The following is an 18429-nucleotide window of genomic DNA, read 5'->3' as shown; positions in this document are numbered from 1 at the left end:
AACGTCAACAATGAGAAAAGGATTCCAAAAGCCCTGTTATGGTACTACTTGAATTTGGAAGAACATGCAGTGGTTCAGGATGTTTAGTGCAGTGTGTCAGTGCTAGCTCAGTCTTGTGGGCAGATAGAATAGTATTGAATCCATCAAACTGCAGGAGGGTGATTTTTCTGTTTATCTTCAGCTATATCAACAGCTTTCCTTTGCCAGACTCAGGTGATTGGGTCTTATCATTTATGGTTCCCTTAAGGGTTTATGGTTTCCCTCCTTGGCCTGATTTTTTCCTGGTTAAGCATCTAGGGTGAATGCCATTTGCTATGAAATCTGAAATTTAGTATTTTATATACCAAAGTTAGAATTAACTGTGTATGATTCGCAAATTCAAGTCGATGGTAATTTTGCATTCAGTTATCTCAAAGGGTATTGCACATTTTCATTGTTCCCTGTACATGAGAAAGTGAAATGAAGTCAAAAAGTATGCTTCAAAATGCCTTATTCTCTTTCATTTGTAACAGCATCTCAGGTGCAGCATCTCAAAAATATAGGACACAACTTCAGAGATTATTTGGTTCCTTAATCCCAAAGGCAAGTTGGTGTGAGAAAAACCCTTATTTTATCTGTTTCTCTGTTTTCTGCCTTATTGTCAGAAGAATAAAAAAACCAACCCTAGATAAAATATAAAGAAAACCAGACCACTCTCCATAGCAATGACTAATTTTTTTTCTAATCCGGACACTTCTTACGTATTTTATGTTTAATCTAAATTAAGTCCTTTTAAAAAGCTGCAAAACTATTCTATCTAGATCCATTCATTCACAAACTCTAAAATACTGAAATATCAAATTATATACATATATGAAAAAATGGATTATGGTTTTGACTAGTTGTTAGTGATTTACCATTTACTCATTAGATTTTTTTTTATAAAGCAACAATTTCACTGAGCATACAAAGTCACCTTTTACTATAATTTCAAAACCACAATAAATATGTAGCTTTTTTTTATAAAATAGCATGGAATAACATATGAAATCCTATCATTTTCAAAATTAATCTATAGTATAGTTGACAATATCAGCAAGACTATAGCTCTTACCTTCCAATTTCATTCCAACACTTAGACATTTTTGAAATCGACAGTAAGGGCATCGTTTTCTCTGTGTTTTGTCAATCTGGCAATTCTGATTTTCTATACATGTGTACCTTTTGTTATTCTGGACTGTTCGCTTAAAGAATCCCTGTATGATAGATACAAAAGTTAGCCTGTTTTGCTTGAATAGTGTGTTTCAGCATTTTATTTTATGGAAATCATTGTAACATATTTTTCAGACACCACTCAAGCACTTATGAAGTTACATAGTTTATTTTAAATTACAGTGAGATGTACCCAGGAGAAAACCATCATACTCCAGAGGAGGTTTTCTTGTGTTACTGCTATGTTTTATAGACTCATGCCAAAGCTTGGTAAGACTGGCTATAGTCTCCTGTGCCCCTAACAGTGTTAGCAGAAATAGAGAGGCTGTCCAGTTCCTTTTGTATTCTTTAATCATTGCAAAATTATTAAAGTCTTCCTTTTCAAGTAGTTTTACATTAAATAAATAGGGACACCGTTGCAAAGATAACAGAAATATGGAATACCTCTGGCTACTGTACATCCCAGTGGTCCATGCTAGAGGCATAATAAGTGCTTGTTGTTCATTTCTCATTGATTATTTGTTAATGAAAATATAATGTGCTAAGATAATTTTTCCATGCAACTGAATATTTTAAATTGCATTGTTCTGGCAAACGAGTTTCCTTTACAGTGCATTACTTAAGTAACCATAAAGAACTTTAAAAAAAATTTACACGACAAATTTGACATGTCATAAATTCACAAGTATTTAAACCCTTTAGTATAATAGAACCATGCAGATACATTTTTCTTCCAATATGGTAAGTTGCATTTACAAATATTTTATTCTCAAAATTAATGAATGATCTAAACCAAATCATACATTAGTTACTTGCTTTTGTGTGTCGAGTGAGCTCTGACAGTTATAGTTTGTATGAAAAAAGTGCACAGTCATTATAGTCACAGAAATTTACATTGTAATACTGAAGGATGAAAAAATCTTAAGAAAGCTGCATTAGATTTTCCAAAGCTGATCTGTACTGAGGATACTTTTCCTACTTTATCCTCAAGGAACAGAAATACTCTGAATGTATATAAATCAACTAAAATCAATATTTAGGACAGTTAGGAATGAAAGTTGTTCTAGAACTACATCACTTCACAACAGCAGAATACTTAAAAGCACTGATAAAACTACAATGCAAAACAGTCCAAGTTGTTTCCATTTGTGCAGATGAGATCTCTCCAAGAGACTTCTAAATCCTAAAGTTTTTTGGTGGTTAATTTTTTACGTGAATGTAACAAGAAATATATCAGAAATAAGCCAAATTATTACACAGCTGTTTTCTTTAATTATCATTTTTTCTGCTTATATTTGAAACTTTTTTTGCTGTACTTGTGTTTGTATGAAGTAATTAGTACAGAACCTTGCAGCTTTCACAAGTGAGAAGTCCATAATGGTACCCAGACACCTTATCTCCACAGACTGGACACAGTTCCTCAAGGTCTTCATCATAAGAGTAATTCACCATTTTAAACTGAGACACTGGAGAAAGGAGAAATAGCACATTCAATTAGAATTTACATTAATAACTCAAATTTTCTGCAACAGTTCTCATCTAGAGGGAAAGCTCACTTAAACATACATACGACTGCAAATTGAGGGAAAAAAAGTTATATTTTAAAAACCACAGTTTGTATTGAGACGTGCAACTTTCCATCAACAGCAAATCTGCATGATACTTAGCAAGTGGAACAAAACCCATTAGCTCCTCAGTTTTATGTTCTAAATATTTATATTTACAGAGTGCCCTTAACCTAGTCCCTAGTTTACAGAATCACAAACTAAATGAATTCATTTAAATCCGAAAATTATCACGGGCAAGCTTTAAAAAAGCAGAATAAGATTAAGTGTCACTTGTGTATTTAAAGCAACTCAGTTCGTTTCCTTTAAAGTTTTCTTTCAACATCAGCCTGCAAATATTTACTTAGCCTAAACTTCTATCTTACAGACCCAGCACTTTTGCGCCGCGTTAAATCCAAGTTACTTACTTCCAAAACCAGCTTAAAACAGCGTCCTCCGCGCCCCCCAAACTCGTTGTCTCGGGGTGACCGCCACCCCTCCGAGCTAGCTCGCTCTCCCACCCCGCCCCAGCCGATGGGGTGAGCGCTGCATGCCCAGAGGCCCCGGGTTTTGCAGCCAGCGGTCCCGCGGCGACGGGGGAGACCCTTTTCAGCCCCCGTCGGCGCGGCTCCCCGCGGGTCGGCAGAGGGGTAGCGGTCCGGGACTGCCGTCCTCGGGGGATGCGGTGGGGGCCTGCCCAGCCGGCGCCCCCCGGTACCGGGGGCTGGCGGGAAACCCGCGCGCCGGGGCCGCCTGAAGTTTCTGCCGCTCGGGGAAAAGGCGGGGAGGAGCCGGCAGTCAGGAGGGGACGGGGACGGGGACGGGGGGGTAAAACAAGCTGAATGAAGGCACAGGGCGCGGCCATTCGAGCCGGGCTCCCCCTCAAAGAGCCCAGTCAGCAGCTCTGGTTAGTCCCCAAAAGAAAGCCCAGCGCTCACCGCGGGGCCGGTTTCCTTCCCCTTCCCTGCTGCTAAACCTCCGAACTGCTCGACAAGCGCAGCGGCAGCGGAGGGTTCCTGAGCAAGGCGAGGGCATAGCAGCGGCACCGCTTCGGATGTCGCCTCTTTGCCGGTAACCCCGCGGCTGCCACAGTTCGGGGGCTCCGGGGCGCTCAGAGTCCGCCCGAAGCCCCCGGACCGGTCGCCCGGCTGGGGGCGCGGGAGCTGCGCGCCCCTCCGCCCGGGCAGAGGGGCTGCGCCCCGGCGCTCGGGGGAGCTGCTGGGGAGCGTGGGGGGCATTAACTCGCCCCCCTCACAGCCGGGAAAACGTTTCCAGAGCGACCTCGGCACGGCCCGGGATCGCCGCCTGGTAGCGGCGTGGGGCGGACACGGGCGGCCGCAGGCGGCGGAGGAGGAGGGCCCGGCCCTCCCCTCTGCTCCCGCGGCCGCGGCTCCAGGGCCCGGCGCTGGGACGAAGTTCCCCTCCCTCGCAGGCAAAACCAAGTGGGAAGCAGGGGTTTTCCTAGCGCCGTGCCCTGGCACGGAGCCTCCTCCGCGGGCGAGGAAAGGGGCGGGCGGGCGGGCCGCCTCCGGCACCTCCGAGGCCCCGGGTCCACCCCGCCCCTGCTTCCCAGCAGGCTCCCGGCAGAAGGGAGGACAATTTCGAAAGAGCAGCCGGGACGCGAGTTTGTGCCCCGGGAGAGGCGCGCAGGGCAGGGCGGGGTGGCCAGCGCCCGCGCACCGGGCTGCCGGCTCCGAGGCAGGGAGCCAACCCTCCCGGCGGCGGCCCTCGGAGGGGGTCTCCGCTGCCTCCCTCCGCGCAGCGCTCCGGCCCGTAGTGCGGCACCGGGAATGGCCCCGTCCCGCCCCACAGAAGCATTTCCCGCACCCAGCTGGGGCATCCCGCTGCCTTTGCGGGTACCCCGCAAGGGCGCAAATCCGCCGCGGCGTCGGGGCTCCGTGCAGCGAAGTTTCGCACCGCCGCCGCTGCCACCTGCGTTGTGCCTGCGGGCGCCGCACCCGCGGGGCAGAGCCCTCGGGGTCCCGTTTCGGGACGGTGTGAAACACACGGGGTGCTCGGCAGGACTTCCCCGCCTAACTCCCCCTGCCATAAACTTCAGTTTTGCGCGGACCCCGGACGCGGTGTCCCCGAGCAGCGACCGGCGGGGCGTCTGCACCCCAGGGCAGGCTCCCGCCGGCCAGATGCTTGACGGTTCCCCGGCGGCGGTTGCATCTCCTGGTCGGGGCCTTGCCGTCCCCTCGGCGCTGGTGCCCCGGGCCCCGGTGCCCGCCCGAGCCACGCTGGAAGTTGGCCCGCGAAGGCAGGGGCTCGGCGGGGCGCGGAGCGGGCGCGGGGGGCTGCGGGGGAGCTCGCAGGCAGCCGCCGTAAACTTTTTTGGCAGGACGAAGGGACGGTTTGCCGAGGGGGAGCCGAGCGTGCGCGGAGGGGGAGCGCCGTGCCTTTCCCCCCTTACCTTGCATGTTTTCCGGCATCTGCCCCTGTTCCCCATTCGACCGGGCGAGTCCCAGGGCCTCCGTCTCCACTTTGGGCAGCATGACAAGGCGGCTGCGGGCTGGGCTGGGGGCTCCGTGTCCGTCCGCGACACCAGCACCTGGACACGGCAGCACAGATTTAGCTGGAGCAAGGGGCGCTCGGCGGCCGCTGCGTCTTCCTCCTCCTCCTCTTCCCTCCCTCTGCTCCACGCCAGCCCTCGCCCTGCTGCAGCGGGAGCACCGAGCGGCCCCGGCCGCCGGGAAGTGCCGCCGGGTGCCCGCGGCTGGGGGAGCCGCGGAGCGGTAGCCGGGCTGCAGGCGGCGAGGGCGGAGAGGAGGAGGAGGAGGAAGACCGGGGGGTGCCGGGGAGGAAGGAGGAACCCCGGGAGCCCTCAGCAGCTCCGCCCGGGGCTCAGCACGGCGGCAGCTCGGCGCCCCGATCCATGCGGAGCGGCACAGTGCACAGGAGCGCTCTGCCGCCGCCGGTGCTGCTAGACAGGGTTCCCACCCCCGCCCCCCTCCTCCCTTCCTCCCCCCTCCTCCTCCTTCTCCTCCCCCCCCCTCTTCCCCCCGCCACAAGTGCGGAGGTGCCGATCGGGACCTCTAGCCCCGGGCCCGCGGGGAGGCGCTCCCGGAGCCCGAGGGCTGCAGGGCGCGGGGGGCTCCGGCGAAGGGGGGCCCCGACACCGCCCTTGCAGCCAATAAGGCAGAGGCGGGATGAGCAACACCCCCCGCGCACACACAGGCACCACACACGCGCAGGAGCACACACACTTGCCCAGCGGGCTCACCCTCTGCCCGGTTGTTCACCCGGGCTGCGGGGTGGGGGCCTAGGCTGCAGCCGCTCCTCCCCGCCCCAGCGGAGCCCGAGGGTTCACTGGCCCCACCGAGCCGGGCTGCGCCTGCCCTCCCTCCCGCGGTGTGCCTCCTTGCCGGCGGGCAGCCCCGCTCCAGCTCCGTTGGGGCCGGCGGGGCAATGCCCCCGCCCGGCCAGCGGCGGCTGCGAGATCCCCAGCTTTCGCCTTCCCTCCGGGCGGGCGGGGGTAGGCAGCAGAACCCCCTGCGCTCGGAGAACCCCGACCCTTGCGGCCACGTTGCCGCCGCGCAGCCCTGGAGCCTGAGAAGAGCAGGCGGGAGCCGCGCTTGAGCTTGCTGTACCTATTCTGGCTTTTTGGGTCTCCCTCCCCTAAACTTGCAAAACCTGTCAATGCCAGTTGCATCGTTTGCACAAAAGCCAATGCCCCGGCAGAGCCATCGCTTGAGCAAGAGCCTCCCTTCCCCGGCTCTAGGTGCATCAAGTGGCACTCGTTCCCAAGTTGTCCCAAAGAACTCGTTTCTCGCAAGGGGGTGCCTCGGCGGCGAGAGCCGGGAGGCCCCGCGGCGCGGGGTGGCGGGGGGCCCGGGGGTGGTGGGGTGCCCAGCCGTCCGGCGAGCCAGGCCGGGGCCAGGGGTCTGCCCGCCCCCGCTGCCCTTCTCGCCCCTCCCACTCTGGGACGGTCCGGAGGGCTCCGCGCCGCTCCCACTGCGGCGCGTAGGTTTGGCGGTGTGGGATGGGTGATATTTGCACCTTTGAAAGCATGCGAGCCCCCCGCCCGAGCGCTCGGCTGCCCGTACTCCTCTGACACTTTCATCTCCGTTGTGTATATTAGGAGCTGAAAATATTTGGCGATGAAAATTGCTTCCGATTGAAAGTGAGGCGCAGAACTGTCTCCAGCGCAGGGTATAGCATTTCCCGTCGGTTGGGAGAGAGTTTGTGAAAACTGACCCTCGTTGTAACTTACTAAATACTTGAGATGGTCGCAAGGTGACCGGCGGTGGGACAATCCCTCCACGTGCAGAGAGCGGACGCGGCTGTGCTCTTCCCCTGTCAGTTCAAACTTTTCGCACCCAGTAACTGGAAGAAGAGACCTTTGCTTAATTCAGCGCAGATCCCGTGCCAACCCAACACCAGCATCACTGGAGTAGAAAACGTCTCTTTCCTTCCTTCTCTGTGCAGGGTTTAACATTTTGGGGATGGACCCAACGCGCAGAGAGGCTCGGACCTCTCGGGCTCCTTCCGTTCTCACCGCTCCCCCATTCACCTTCGAGCGGGAGGGCGAGCAGGCGAACTCTTGATCTGTATCAACACGTTATTTCTCAAGTTATCATTTGACAGTTCAGCAGTTCGCCAGCGACTAAGTTTTAGCACAGCAACATGGCGAGCTGCGGGAGCGGCCGAGATGGCTAAGGCGGGGTGGATGGACACCATCCGGAGGGAATGCCCTCGTTCCTAGGCAGAAGTAGCTCGGGCTGAGACCCCGTCTCGGCCCTTGGGAAGTTGTTCCCAGATGCATTAATTACAAACAACCCCTCTCGCAAGCGTCGCCGTGTAGCATCGCCCTGCGCTGAGCCCAGGCGGCTCAGCACTGGCGGCGTCCGCAGCGCAGCGGCGGCTCCGCTCCGCTCCGCTCCCCCGGGGGGCCGCCGGGAGGGGGTCGGGGCTGCGGGCCGGGGGTCCCCGCGGCGCGGCAGGGCCGCGGCCCTCCGGCCTTGCGAGCCTGCAGCCGGGCCGCGTCGGGCTGCTGCTGGCCCGACGTGCAGCCAGAGGACCCCGGGGGCCGCTCGCAGAGGAGCTTCGCCTCCTCGCAGCCCTTCCCCGCAGGAGAAGCGTTGTCAGAGCACAGCTCCGGCTGCATTTGCAGCAGACCGTGGGAAGTTTAGTACACATCGGCAGGACACCGCCGGACCAGGTCCTGCAGCCCGCTGCGCTCCGTCGGGGAAAGAGCCGGTCCCTTCCCTCCCGCTCGCCGCCGGCTGGGTCACGCCGCTTGGCGACGCCCCGCCGGGGCGCTCCGTGCCGCCGCTCTCGTTATTTCTGCTCCGGCAGAGGCACCCGCGTTTTAGGCGAAAGCCGGGGAAGGCAACCCAGTGTCCGGAGAGGGCAGGCGAAACCGGCCCAAGCGCAGCCGGGGCCAGGCGGGCTGCAGCCCCCGCGGGCAGCCCGGCCGGGACGGCCGCGTGTCTCCGCCGGCGGCTGGGCTGGGCCGGGCCGGGCCGGCTCTCCCCGGCCGACACTCTCCCTTCGGGCACGACCCTAGCACCAGTTCCCGGCTCCTTCGCTCCAACTCGTGGGCTTAATGTCATTCCGCCGGGCAAGGGTTTGGAGCGAGTTCAAACTGTACATCGCGAAGCCACTCCGCGAGCTATCGCTATGGTTGAAAATACTTTGGAGTGGTTATTGCACATCCACATTTCTCCGAAGTAACAGTTTAGGGCACTACATATTATAAATGATACCTGGTCCCTCGTGGCTACGTTTAATTTAACATGGAGTTCTAGCTCTCACGATTGCCTTGAGCAACCTTAATTACCCTTTCTTCTAATCTCTTCTCCATTTCTTCCTAAGTTCTCCAAACTTTTTTTTTAATGTGATTTCTCTCCTGAGTTTGCCTGCCTTGTTCTGACTTTGCCTGAAGGTCTTGATTGACGCGTGCAATTATAATTATAAAAGATGATGGCTCGGGGAGCCTCCAGCAGCCTTGATTAGTACGAGGAGCAAGACCTGGAATATTTTATACTTCCCTATTTAAATGTATGTACATTTACATTAAAAAAACACGGTCTAATTTTAAATAATCTGAAGCTTCTTCCATCTCTTTGTTTTCAAACTAGAGGGTTTTGTGTGATGATATTTCAAGGAAAGCTCCAATTTCTTACAGCTTCAAAGAGACCACAGAACCTGGGCAAATTTCAAAGCCTTTTTCCCTCAGCGGGGACATTTCCATCTTGGAGGGTCTGCTCGATGAGCAACAAATAACACGCTCCCTTCTAGCTTTCTGTCGGAAAGTGTCCTGGAGAAGGTTTGATTTATCTTCCCAGCAAACTAGCGAAAGAGAACTTTTTGGTGGGATGTTCAAGACAAACTTCGCAGAAGCAAATAAAATAAATAAATAAATGGAGGACTGAAACTTTTCTGCTGGGAAGTCTAAATCCAAAGCCAATCAAAAAGACTTAGAGGGAAGTATTTAAGAAAGAGAGAAATCTGCATCCTGCCCCCGTTCCTCTCCCGCTGACCATTCCCGTTTGCTGCCAGCCCAGAGCCGCTCTGAGCAATCACTCACTGAGACCGGCGGCTTCAGCCAGGTGCGGGGCGAGAGTCACGGTCACGCAGCCTGTCCCCGGCGCAGAGACACAGCCCCGGGCACAGGCTGGCACAGCCCCGGGCACGGAGCGGGGCGGCCCCGGGCAATGCGCCGGAGAAGGCAGCGTGTGGCAGCGCGGCAGGCACAGCACCCCTCTGCAGCTAGGGAAGTTTATAACGCGAGTTTGCTGCTTCACCTCACACACCTCTCACGCCCAACTTTACGAGACTGTTTACACCACGAAAAGTGTATCCAATACAGGCTCTGCTCTACTCTCTTTTTTCCCCTTTCTTTTCTTGCCCTCCCCTTTTCTCTCTTCTCTCTCTTCTCTTCTCTTCTCTTCTCTTCTCTTCTCTTCTCTTCTCTTCTCTTCTCTTCTCTTCTCTTCTCTTCTCTTCTCTTCTCTTCTCTTCTCTTCTCTTCTCTTCTCTTCTCTTCTCTTCTCTTCTCTTCTCTTCTCTTCTCTTCTCTTCTCTTCTCTTCTCTTCTCTTCTCTTCTCTTCTCTTCTCTTCTCTTTTCTCCCTTTCATCTCATGTCTTCCCCCCTCCGCTCCAATCACCCCTACAGTACGAAAGGGAGAGTACCTCGAAACCTTCCAAATCGCGTAGCCAACGGGCGCCTTTCATCATTCTGCCGAGGAAATATTGCTTTTAATTCCTAGGGATTCATTTGAGCGGAGGCTGTTAGTGCCTCCAACTCGGGCTTTATAAAGTAAACTGTCCCCTCTACAGAACTGATTCCCCCCCCCGCCAAAACCGAAACACAAAAATAGACTTTTTTCTGTATCTTTTTTTGATCCACTGTCAGGGAAACAGAGTGGGTGCTTCAGGCTGAAATACTTTCGGCAGTAAAGCACACACCACAGAGGATCGCTTTCCAAAGCCTTTTATCTGCTGCGAATCATTCAGTGTTGCCTTACGGAGATGTCGATCCTCTCCGGTCCGAAATAGAGAACCATCTCCAAACAGTCAATTATTGACCGAAAAGCTATTTTTCAAGCCCGGCCAAGCTTACTGCCGCACGCTGGAATGCGCTGCCGCCTTATAAACACCTGGCAGCAGCGTGATGCAAAACTACAGGAGACTCCGGAGTGAGGAGTGAGCTGGGCCAAGTGGGTGGTAAAGCATCGCCGTGATTGCCTTTCTTTTATTGCTAAGTGAGTCATCAGTGAGGTGTCGTAACCCTTCACCTCCTCCAGCCGCTGTCTGCTCCGGCCCGCCCGGGTCGGGGCGCAGGGCCCCGCTGCGCCCCCGGCTGCATCGCCCTGGCTCGGGGCGCACTCCCTCCCGCAGGGCCGCCCGCCCCCAAGGCGGCACGGCACGCGTGTGGGCAGGGACGGTTACTCATTTCTAGCTGCAAGGCAGCTTTCCCACGGAGATTTTGCTGAACAAACTGGAAGGCGTGGAAGGGTTGAGGCCCCGGGGAGGTGCGAAAGCTGAGGCACCCCCGGGCGCCCTTCGGGAGGTGGTGAGCCCTGCCCAGAGCTGGCGGGAGGGGTTCCCTGGACCAACAGCATCAGCAGCGAAGCGCAGCCTTTTCCGCGCGGTAGCCTTTATCCATTAGAGCACTTAGAGATCCAGGTTTGCAAGTAGGAACTCTGCTAGATTTTTTTTGTTTCTTCCCCCCCCCCGCGATAAATCACATGAGTTCCGTAGGGAAAACGCCTTCTAGTCCCGCACTGCTTGGACCTGTTGCCGCTAACGGGTAAACGTGCTCGCTCTGATCGCTCCTGCCTGCTGCGGGGGTGGCGGCTTCCCCTCCCGAAGGGGAGACGAGGAGGTGAATCCGAAAGCGGGGGCCCCTCTCCGCGCCCGCCCGCCCGCCCGCCCGCCCAGAAGCGGAGCCGCTGCCCGGCGCGGTGCTCCGCGGTGCGGCACGGGCGGCAGCGCTGCCGGCGGGAGCCGCCGCGGGGCCGGGCCGAAGGGACGCCGCGGACGGTCCCGGCGCTCCCCTCCACCGCCGCGAACCCACCGCCCCTTTCCAACACTGATAATTATTTACTTTTCTGATGAGGCTCTTCTGTTTCTGCCTGTGCTGCCCTTTTGGAGCCGCGAGTGGAACATCTAGTTAAAAAAGCAAGAGCTTGGTCTGGAAATAGAACTCCAAACATAATTGTATATAAAGCAAGGCTTCTGTCAGGGCTGAGCGCCGGTTTCTGTATCATAAGAGATAATTGATTTCTATCCTGCACAGACAGGCTTAAAAATGAAATTTCTTTTGCTGGGGCAACTGACCTTGATCTGTTGGTGGAATAAAAAGGATGTTTTAGGTCTGCTCCCCCCCCCCCCGCCCTCAATAATTGTGTTTTGAAGCTTGGAAAAGTTTAGTTAAAAAAATAATTTAATAGCTGATCTTTATCATGAAAAAAGTTTAAGCTCATATATATATATCTAGCTCATATAAGATTTCTCCACACATAAGCATAAAATCATAAAACAAACCATGAGAAGATAAACTAGGCATAGTTTATACTGAAAAATCTTGATAAGGATTGTGTACATATGCATGTCTGTTCATTGTACATAAGAATGTATTAATATATATTAATATATAAGGTTGCATATCTATGTAATATATGTAATGTACTCATGTAATATGTGAGTAAACTCTAGACATTAATAATAATCTGGCATGAGAAGTTGTAACAGTTTTTCCCACAATGCTGCCAAACGCAACTCCTGCTGCAGATAATTATTCCCTTTCACCCTATATAAAGACAAGTTTGAGAACTGACCTTTAAATTGCTCACACGGACGAGTGGCTGGAGGTGTTTTGTCAGCATTGGAGGTTTCCCTCTGGAGACCACAGGCATCATCACTATTACTTTACCTCATGTATTTGGGTATTTAAAATCAGACTAACTGGAAAAAATCGTGTGTAAATGTAAATACTGTCCCTTTTGTAGATAGCTCATTTGCAGTATAACGACGGGAAAAGTATTTAATGGGAAGAAAATTGATAAAAGTAAAGAATAACAGCAAAAGTTCTCTATTATAAAAAAATCACCCATGGCTCATGTCTTGCAGCCCTCACACAGCCCAAACAGTTCACTCCTGTGGAAGCTTTGCCTGCATCATTGCTGGCCAAAATCCTAATCCAAACTTTTAAAGGTAATATGTGCTGTCTTTGTTAATCATATGAAATATCATTATATTATAATAATAATAATAATAATAATACAGAAAAACAAACCTTGCCAAACTCAAGAGTACTAATTATAATACTGTAAACTGCCTGAGGACATACATTAAAATTAAGATGGTGGTAAGTATTATACAAGCTGAAAAATTTTACAGTAAGAAACTACAAGTAGATTATTTTTCCTCTTACATAACCTTTTTTTTCAAGTTAATGAAACAGTTATTTCTGTTAAATAATCATAGCTAATGCTTATAAAAATTGCAGTGTCCCTGATGACACTAAGACAAGAGGCTGATTAGAGGAAGAACAAAACTAGTCAAGTAGCTTTGTATTGCCCCGGAATCTGGTAGAAGAAAAAAATCATGGCACTTCCATAAAAATTTTCATAAGTCCATACAATGTTCTTCATCTGGAAGATAGTATGTACTATTAAGATTTTGTGAATTCCAGCTGCCTCTTTGACTATGTGACTGTAAACCTAAGCGCAGGTGTCAACAACGGGTAGTGCCTACTCACACTCCAGCTCCAGGCTGGTTGTGTTTGCTCTCCAAGGGACAGATCCACTGCTAATTAAATTGGTGGAGTCTGATTTGCATTCATGGGAGCTGGATGAGGCCCTTGTTGCTGGGAGAAAGCTAGGTCATTCTTGCTGTGACACATCACTGATTTATACCGAAAACTAACTTATCGCCAGATGGGTGAAGGCACTTGGTGCATCTTTGCAAAGCAGGTGCTCCCTGACGAGGGCACCTCTCAGCCCCTGTGGTGGGAAGCAGCAAGTGCCCCTGGCCTGAGGGGCTGGCAGGCCCTCACAAGCCCACCTGGTCTGCCTTGAGAGGAAAAACCAAAGGAGGCACTGGGAAGGACTGGACAAAAGTGAAAGTCCAGGGATGGAATTTACTCTTAAGAGCACTTGGCCCTGCTGCTGATTGTACTTACACCCTGGCAGGACAGCTTTTTCTTCCAAAGAATTACTCTCTAAGTGCAAATAAGAACAGAATCCAGCTCCTTCCTATTTGGTTCTCTCCACCTCCAAGCAGAGGTCCGCAGGGTGGTGCTGGTTACGTTTAACCCTTACAGGTACGTGGTTATCAGTTTACAATGCTGAGTTAGATGCTCTTTTCAGGGATGCCACCATTGGCTTTGACTGTGCAGTGTTACGCAAGGGCAGAATCCTTCCCCTGACCCAGAGCACGCAGGATTTTGGAGAGTTTCACAGGATTTAGACCTGCTTTTTCTGGGCCATGCTTTGCAAATCTGTGCTGGTATATCTGTGGTACAGCACATGTATAAGTGCATTTTAGAGGTATGGTGACAAGAGTGCTCTGCTAACTTATGACTCCCACCAATCTGTTTCTCATATCCACATGATTTAGGGAACCCAGACCTGCCAGTCTTTTGGAAACCATGAAAATGGCACTTAGTTGGTTTAGATATGACAGATAAGAGTGTCTTATTTTCCCTTCCTCTTGGGTGGTATCATTTCACCCTGAGAAACCTTATGTGAGTGACCACTCCAGATTCATGAGATGTCTTATTATTTTACTATCCCATGCTGAAGGCTGAGGAGAGAGGACCAGAGGCTCCTCCAGCACCTTTCCCTCCCTGGCAGCCAGAAAGAGCAAAAGTCAGAGCAAGGCCCAAGAGAGCAAGGCCCAGCTGGGGAGCTGGACTCATTCCCCTTTTCCATGTGTTTCTGGGAGCAGAGCTGTGCGGAGGAGCACCCCACACCTGTAGAGAAGCACCAAAGGGTCTCTGGCTTTGAATTCTCTGTGGCTTTGCTTGGATCAGCCCTCCTGGCCCAGTACGGCCTGACCCTGGTAACGGCCATGTCCGACAGCCTGGGAGCACCCTGTGCCCTCTGGCTGTTGTGGATGGGATACCCTGACAACACTGCCAGAGGGACCACATGGCTCCCTTTGAGGAGAGGCACCAGGAGTCCACCCTGGAGTGGGGCTGGCACCAGGCACAGCTGGCCAGGAGGCAGGCGGTAGTGGGACTGGTGGTGTGATCCATGGGGCATTTGTCCTCCATTTGCTCCATTTGCAGCCCAGTGACCCTCACTATGGTGTTGGGCACAGTTCTTGTGCGGGAAGTGTAGAGCACGTGAAGAGGGTGAGAAGGGAGACCCTGGGGGCCAGCTGCCTGGGACACAGCCAGGTCCGAGGTCGGACCCCTTCCTGTAGGCACCCTCACCTTCCCCAGGAGAAGCAGCAGCTCCAACCGGGAGATCAAGATCAGGTTTCAGCTATGTTTGAGGCTATTTCCTGCAGCTGTTGCTGCACCCTCCATCCCCACCATCCCAAAGCCTCTGATGGCGAGGTGCCCATATCACACCCAGCATCAGTGCGAGCACCTCGCCTGCCGTGTGATGACGCACTTTGGGGCCAAGAGGAGGAGAGCGAGCCCTGGTTCCCACATACAGGCCAAAGATCCTTTCTTTCATCCTTGCCATAGACTGCTGCGCCGAGGCACAGCCTTGCAAAACTCCAGGCTGTGGAACCTGCAGCGCTGCTGGGCTGGCTTGCAAAGAGCCTTCTGCTCTGTGAAGGAGAGGTTTCCCTTGGCAAGCCTTCTTCAGCCCTGCTCGGCCCGGCCCGGACCCAGGCACAGGCTGACTGGGCAGGAGATGCTATGACACCGCCAAAGGAAAGGCACCTAGCTCCTGGTGTCTGGTGAGAGGCAGAATGACCCGAGATAGGAAATGCAAGGAGAAGGGCAGGGAGGTGTCGGGGAGAGGCAACCGCTGGGGCTTGGCCACAGCCACTGCAGCCCTGGCAGCCCAGGGCAGCTGGCTGTGCAATGCCCCTCGCTCCTGCAAGCCAGAGCAACCCGCGCCTGCTGGCTTTCTGATGGGGAACGGGTGCTGTTTCCATATACTACTGAAAGTATTCACTTCTTTGCTTCTCTGAAGTCTTAACCGACTTATTATCCAGTCCATCCCCACTGAATGCTGATACATCTGCATTTTTAGCTATAAAAAAGAAGCTGCATTTGACATGTGTACTATAGAAAAGACCCCAAAACATTCCTGAGGTTTTCTTCAACAAGAGTAGTCAGGCCAGAAGCAATTTAAATCTAATTTTTGCAGAAGTTTATACACTCGCACACACAATTTCACAGTTATTAGCAATTGTAATAGATAAAGATGCCATTAATTATCTGATTATATATTTGATAATCACATTATCTATGGAGAAAATTGTTATTCACTGAATCATCATTTTCACGTTGTATCGTAAAGTTGTTTTTTGCTTAAATACACATGCAAATTAATCAGTTTTGTTGGTTTGCCCAATTGTAACGTTTTTTTCAGTTTGGACAGCCCAAGTCTAATATATTTATGCAGCGTCTTCAAAACAGTTAGAAAACTGTTACTTACCAACTGATGTAAGTCCATGTTTTATAGATTCCTGTATGATGGCTGTGTGGGAACCAGAAGACATTATTAAGTGTAAATATACAGTACCCTTGGGTGCAAGGTGTACAGCATTGAGTACAAAAGAGGTGCAGCCTGTAAACTTTTCTGGCCTTGAGATCCAGGCTATAATAGCCTTCAGTGAAAGTCGGTGTGATGAACAGCAACAAAAAAAATTATCCAAGAATTCAGAAAGCAACAAGTATGTCTTTGAGTGGACTCTGTACTTTTTCCAGCGTTAGTGACCTGCTGTAAACCATGTATCCCATTTCATGATAGTCTCTAATCAGAAGAATTGGAACTTGTGATAGGTTTGGCATGTCACGTGATTTTGTACAGCTTGATAAGAGGACCCTGTTATAAAGTGACAGCAAAAGAGATAAGAACTCTTGGCAGATAATGGCAGAGAAATGATTAACCTAGAGTGGAGAGGTGCTATGAAGCCCAGAGAGTAGAAGGTTGTAAAGTTGTGGGGTCATAAGATCATACTAAGTGGATGAAAAGCCATACTAACATAAGTGTAATGACTATAAACTCATACTTGTGACCTGTCTTCCTGATGTCATCACCTCTTTGCACAGTGGACAGCAAGCATGGTTGTTTTGGCTTCTGTAAACACTCCTTGGATGGCAAAACAAGCAAGCATTAATTCCTTAAAGGAGGCTTCTGAATGTGCTGGGATTCTACACTCTGAGTAACAGCACCAGCAAATCTCTGGTGACGGTTTGTCAGACAAAATTATTTTATTGCCCCCGTCCTCAGGCTGGAGGCTATCTCCAGGCTGTAGCCATTTAGTTGAAAGCATACACTACTTTCTCAGTAAAGAGCTTTACAGCATGGTTAAACATTGATATCCCAGTATTACGATACATAGAGAGTGTTGCGCTTACCTCTGAGGCTGTGAGGTACAATACCTATTCACAGCATGTCAACTGGCTGTCAAGTGTTTTGCTACAATTATTATAAAGGTGGGCAGCTGTGTAGATGACTGGGTGATTTTTCAGCTCAGCTGTGAGTGGGTCAGGTTCTGCTTTCACAGCCACCAAAGGAAATGCAGGGGCATGCTGGCTCCCTGGGTGATGCCGTGCTGCATTTACAGCAGCCTGAGCGCAGCGTGGCTTCTCCTTGCACTGCAGTGCCACCGGCAGCCTTTGCAGCTGTAGCCCGATAGATTAAGTCTGCATACACTTTGTGAGATCAGACTCAAGCCTGAATAATCAGATGATATTTGATATTTCCAGTCTCTTGAAAAATAGAGTGAAGTTATTCCACTGTGGGCTAGATCTGAAGCCTCTTGAAGTCAGCAGGAGTTTTTTCTCTTTAAATTTGTGGAGGGCTGTGAAGCAGCATATGCTCTTTTATATACTTTGTCATGATGGTTAGACTTTGATGATAAACTGGCAGACAGGTTAGTTCATGCTCAAACTGAACTGCTTTTCAGGCTTCTCCCAGCCAGGATGAGAGCTAGAGAGCCAGTCTGAAAATGGGGTTGATGTGGCAAACTGTGCAGTGATTGGGCCTTACAGCCAGGAACCCTGAATTATCACTTGGTCTGTGCAGTACTGTCCCCCTCTAGAGCCCCTCGTAGCAAGGACGGCAAGCTGTAGAGGGAAGATCTGATTTTCCAAATTCTTATTAAACAACTGCATGTGCATTTTTATGCTTTATTTACCATGCTGGAGTGTATTAATCAGACATCTGTTCACCCAATTAATGTCACAATCATAACCGCTCATTTTGTCTATGGTACATACAGCAAGTAAAATCATACAGATTTGTGCACCAAAAACTTCCAGATATCAGGTTTTTCTTCCTTTTTTATACTTGTAATTATACTTGCAAAGTGAGCAAACTGTACCAAGCTACCTCACAACAATGCTATGAATATTATTGGCTTGCAATGTGTATGAAATGCTTTAAAAGCAAAACATGTTATGTGAGAGTATCTTCCTATTTATTACAGGAAAAAAAATTAATTTACAAGCCTGGTTAAACAGATACTGTGAGTGTTTTTTCAGGGTCACTGATATTTTTTATCTGTTTAGACTGAGTGAAAGCTGGAACCCAGCTTTAACAACAGATTTCATACAAACCTAAAGAATTTGATTCTCTGCCTATTCTAATTCAGTTGGTCAGCAAATAGATTTTCACTTCTATTCATAAAAAATGAAAACAATAATTTATTCCATCAGAAAAAGCATGTCTTTGGGGACTGGGGATAAGATAAATGAGAAAAGCTGCAAATGATACTGTGGTTAGAAACTTTTCACTGTGTCATCAGAGACATTGCTGGAGCACTGTTGGCCCATATGTGAATCTCAATAAAGGAATCTGCTGTATGTGGGGGAGAAAGATATTAAATCATAGGAAATATCAAGAAACTTCATGCTTTTGGCTTCAAACTCTGTCATTCCTTTCCTTTTTTGCATCAGTATCAAATGTCAGGGTCACTGAAAAATGTTCTTTTTTTCCTTTCTGATACTTTGTCTCCAAAGATAGAGGAATGTATGCCAGGTGCATAACCAGACAAACTTTCTTTGCCTTTCTTTATACCTAGTCCAGTGGGGGAAAAGAACCTCAG

General features: G+C 50.5%; 1 protein-coding gene across 2 annotated transcripts in view; it reads right to left on the bottom strand.

The window, feature by feature from the left end:
• The window catches only part of NR5A2 (nuclear receptor subfamily 5 group A member 2), a 99867-nt gene extending 83767 nt beyond the window's left edge, over nt 1–16100 (bottom strand). Inside the window, exons 1-4 of one of the 2 annotated variants that reach the window (XM_052802033.1) lie at nt 15813–16100; nt 5149–5286; nt 2539–2657; nt 1094–1235 (exon numbers count right to left, since the gene is read on the bottom strand). In XM_052802033.1, the coding sequence (XP_052657993.1) occupies nt 1094–1235; nt 2539–2657; nt 5149–5286; nt 15813–15876 (463 nt within the window). In that variant the 5' untranslated portion in view covers nt 15877–16100. The remainder of the gene's footprint in view (nt 1–1093; nt 1236–2538; nt 2658–5148; nt 5287–15812) is intronic. The other variant, XM_052802034.1, reaches the window with a different exon arrangement.
• Nucleotides 16101–18429: the final 2329 nt, after the last annotated feature.

The sequence above is a fragment of the Harpia harpyja genome, chromosome 11 (genome assembly GCF_026419915.1).
Source record: "Harpia harpyja isolate bHarHar1 chromosome 11, bHarHar1 primary haplotype, whole genome shotgun sequence".
Classification (NCBI taxonomy): domain Eukaryota; kingdom Metazoa; phylum Chordata; class Aves; order Accipitriformes; family Accipitridae; genus Harpia; species Harpia harpyja.
This window is presented reverse-complemented; position numbering and strand designations above follow the sequence as displayed.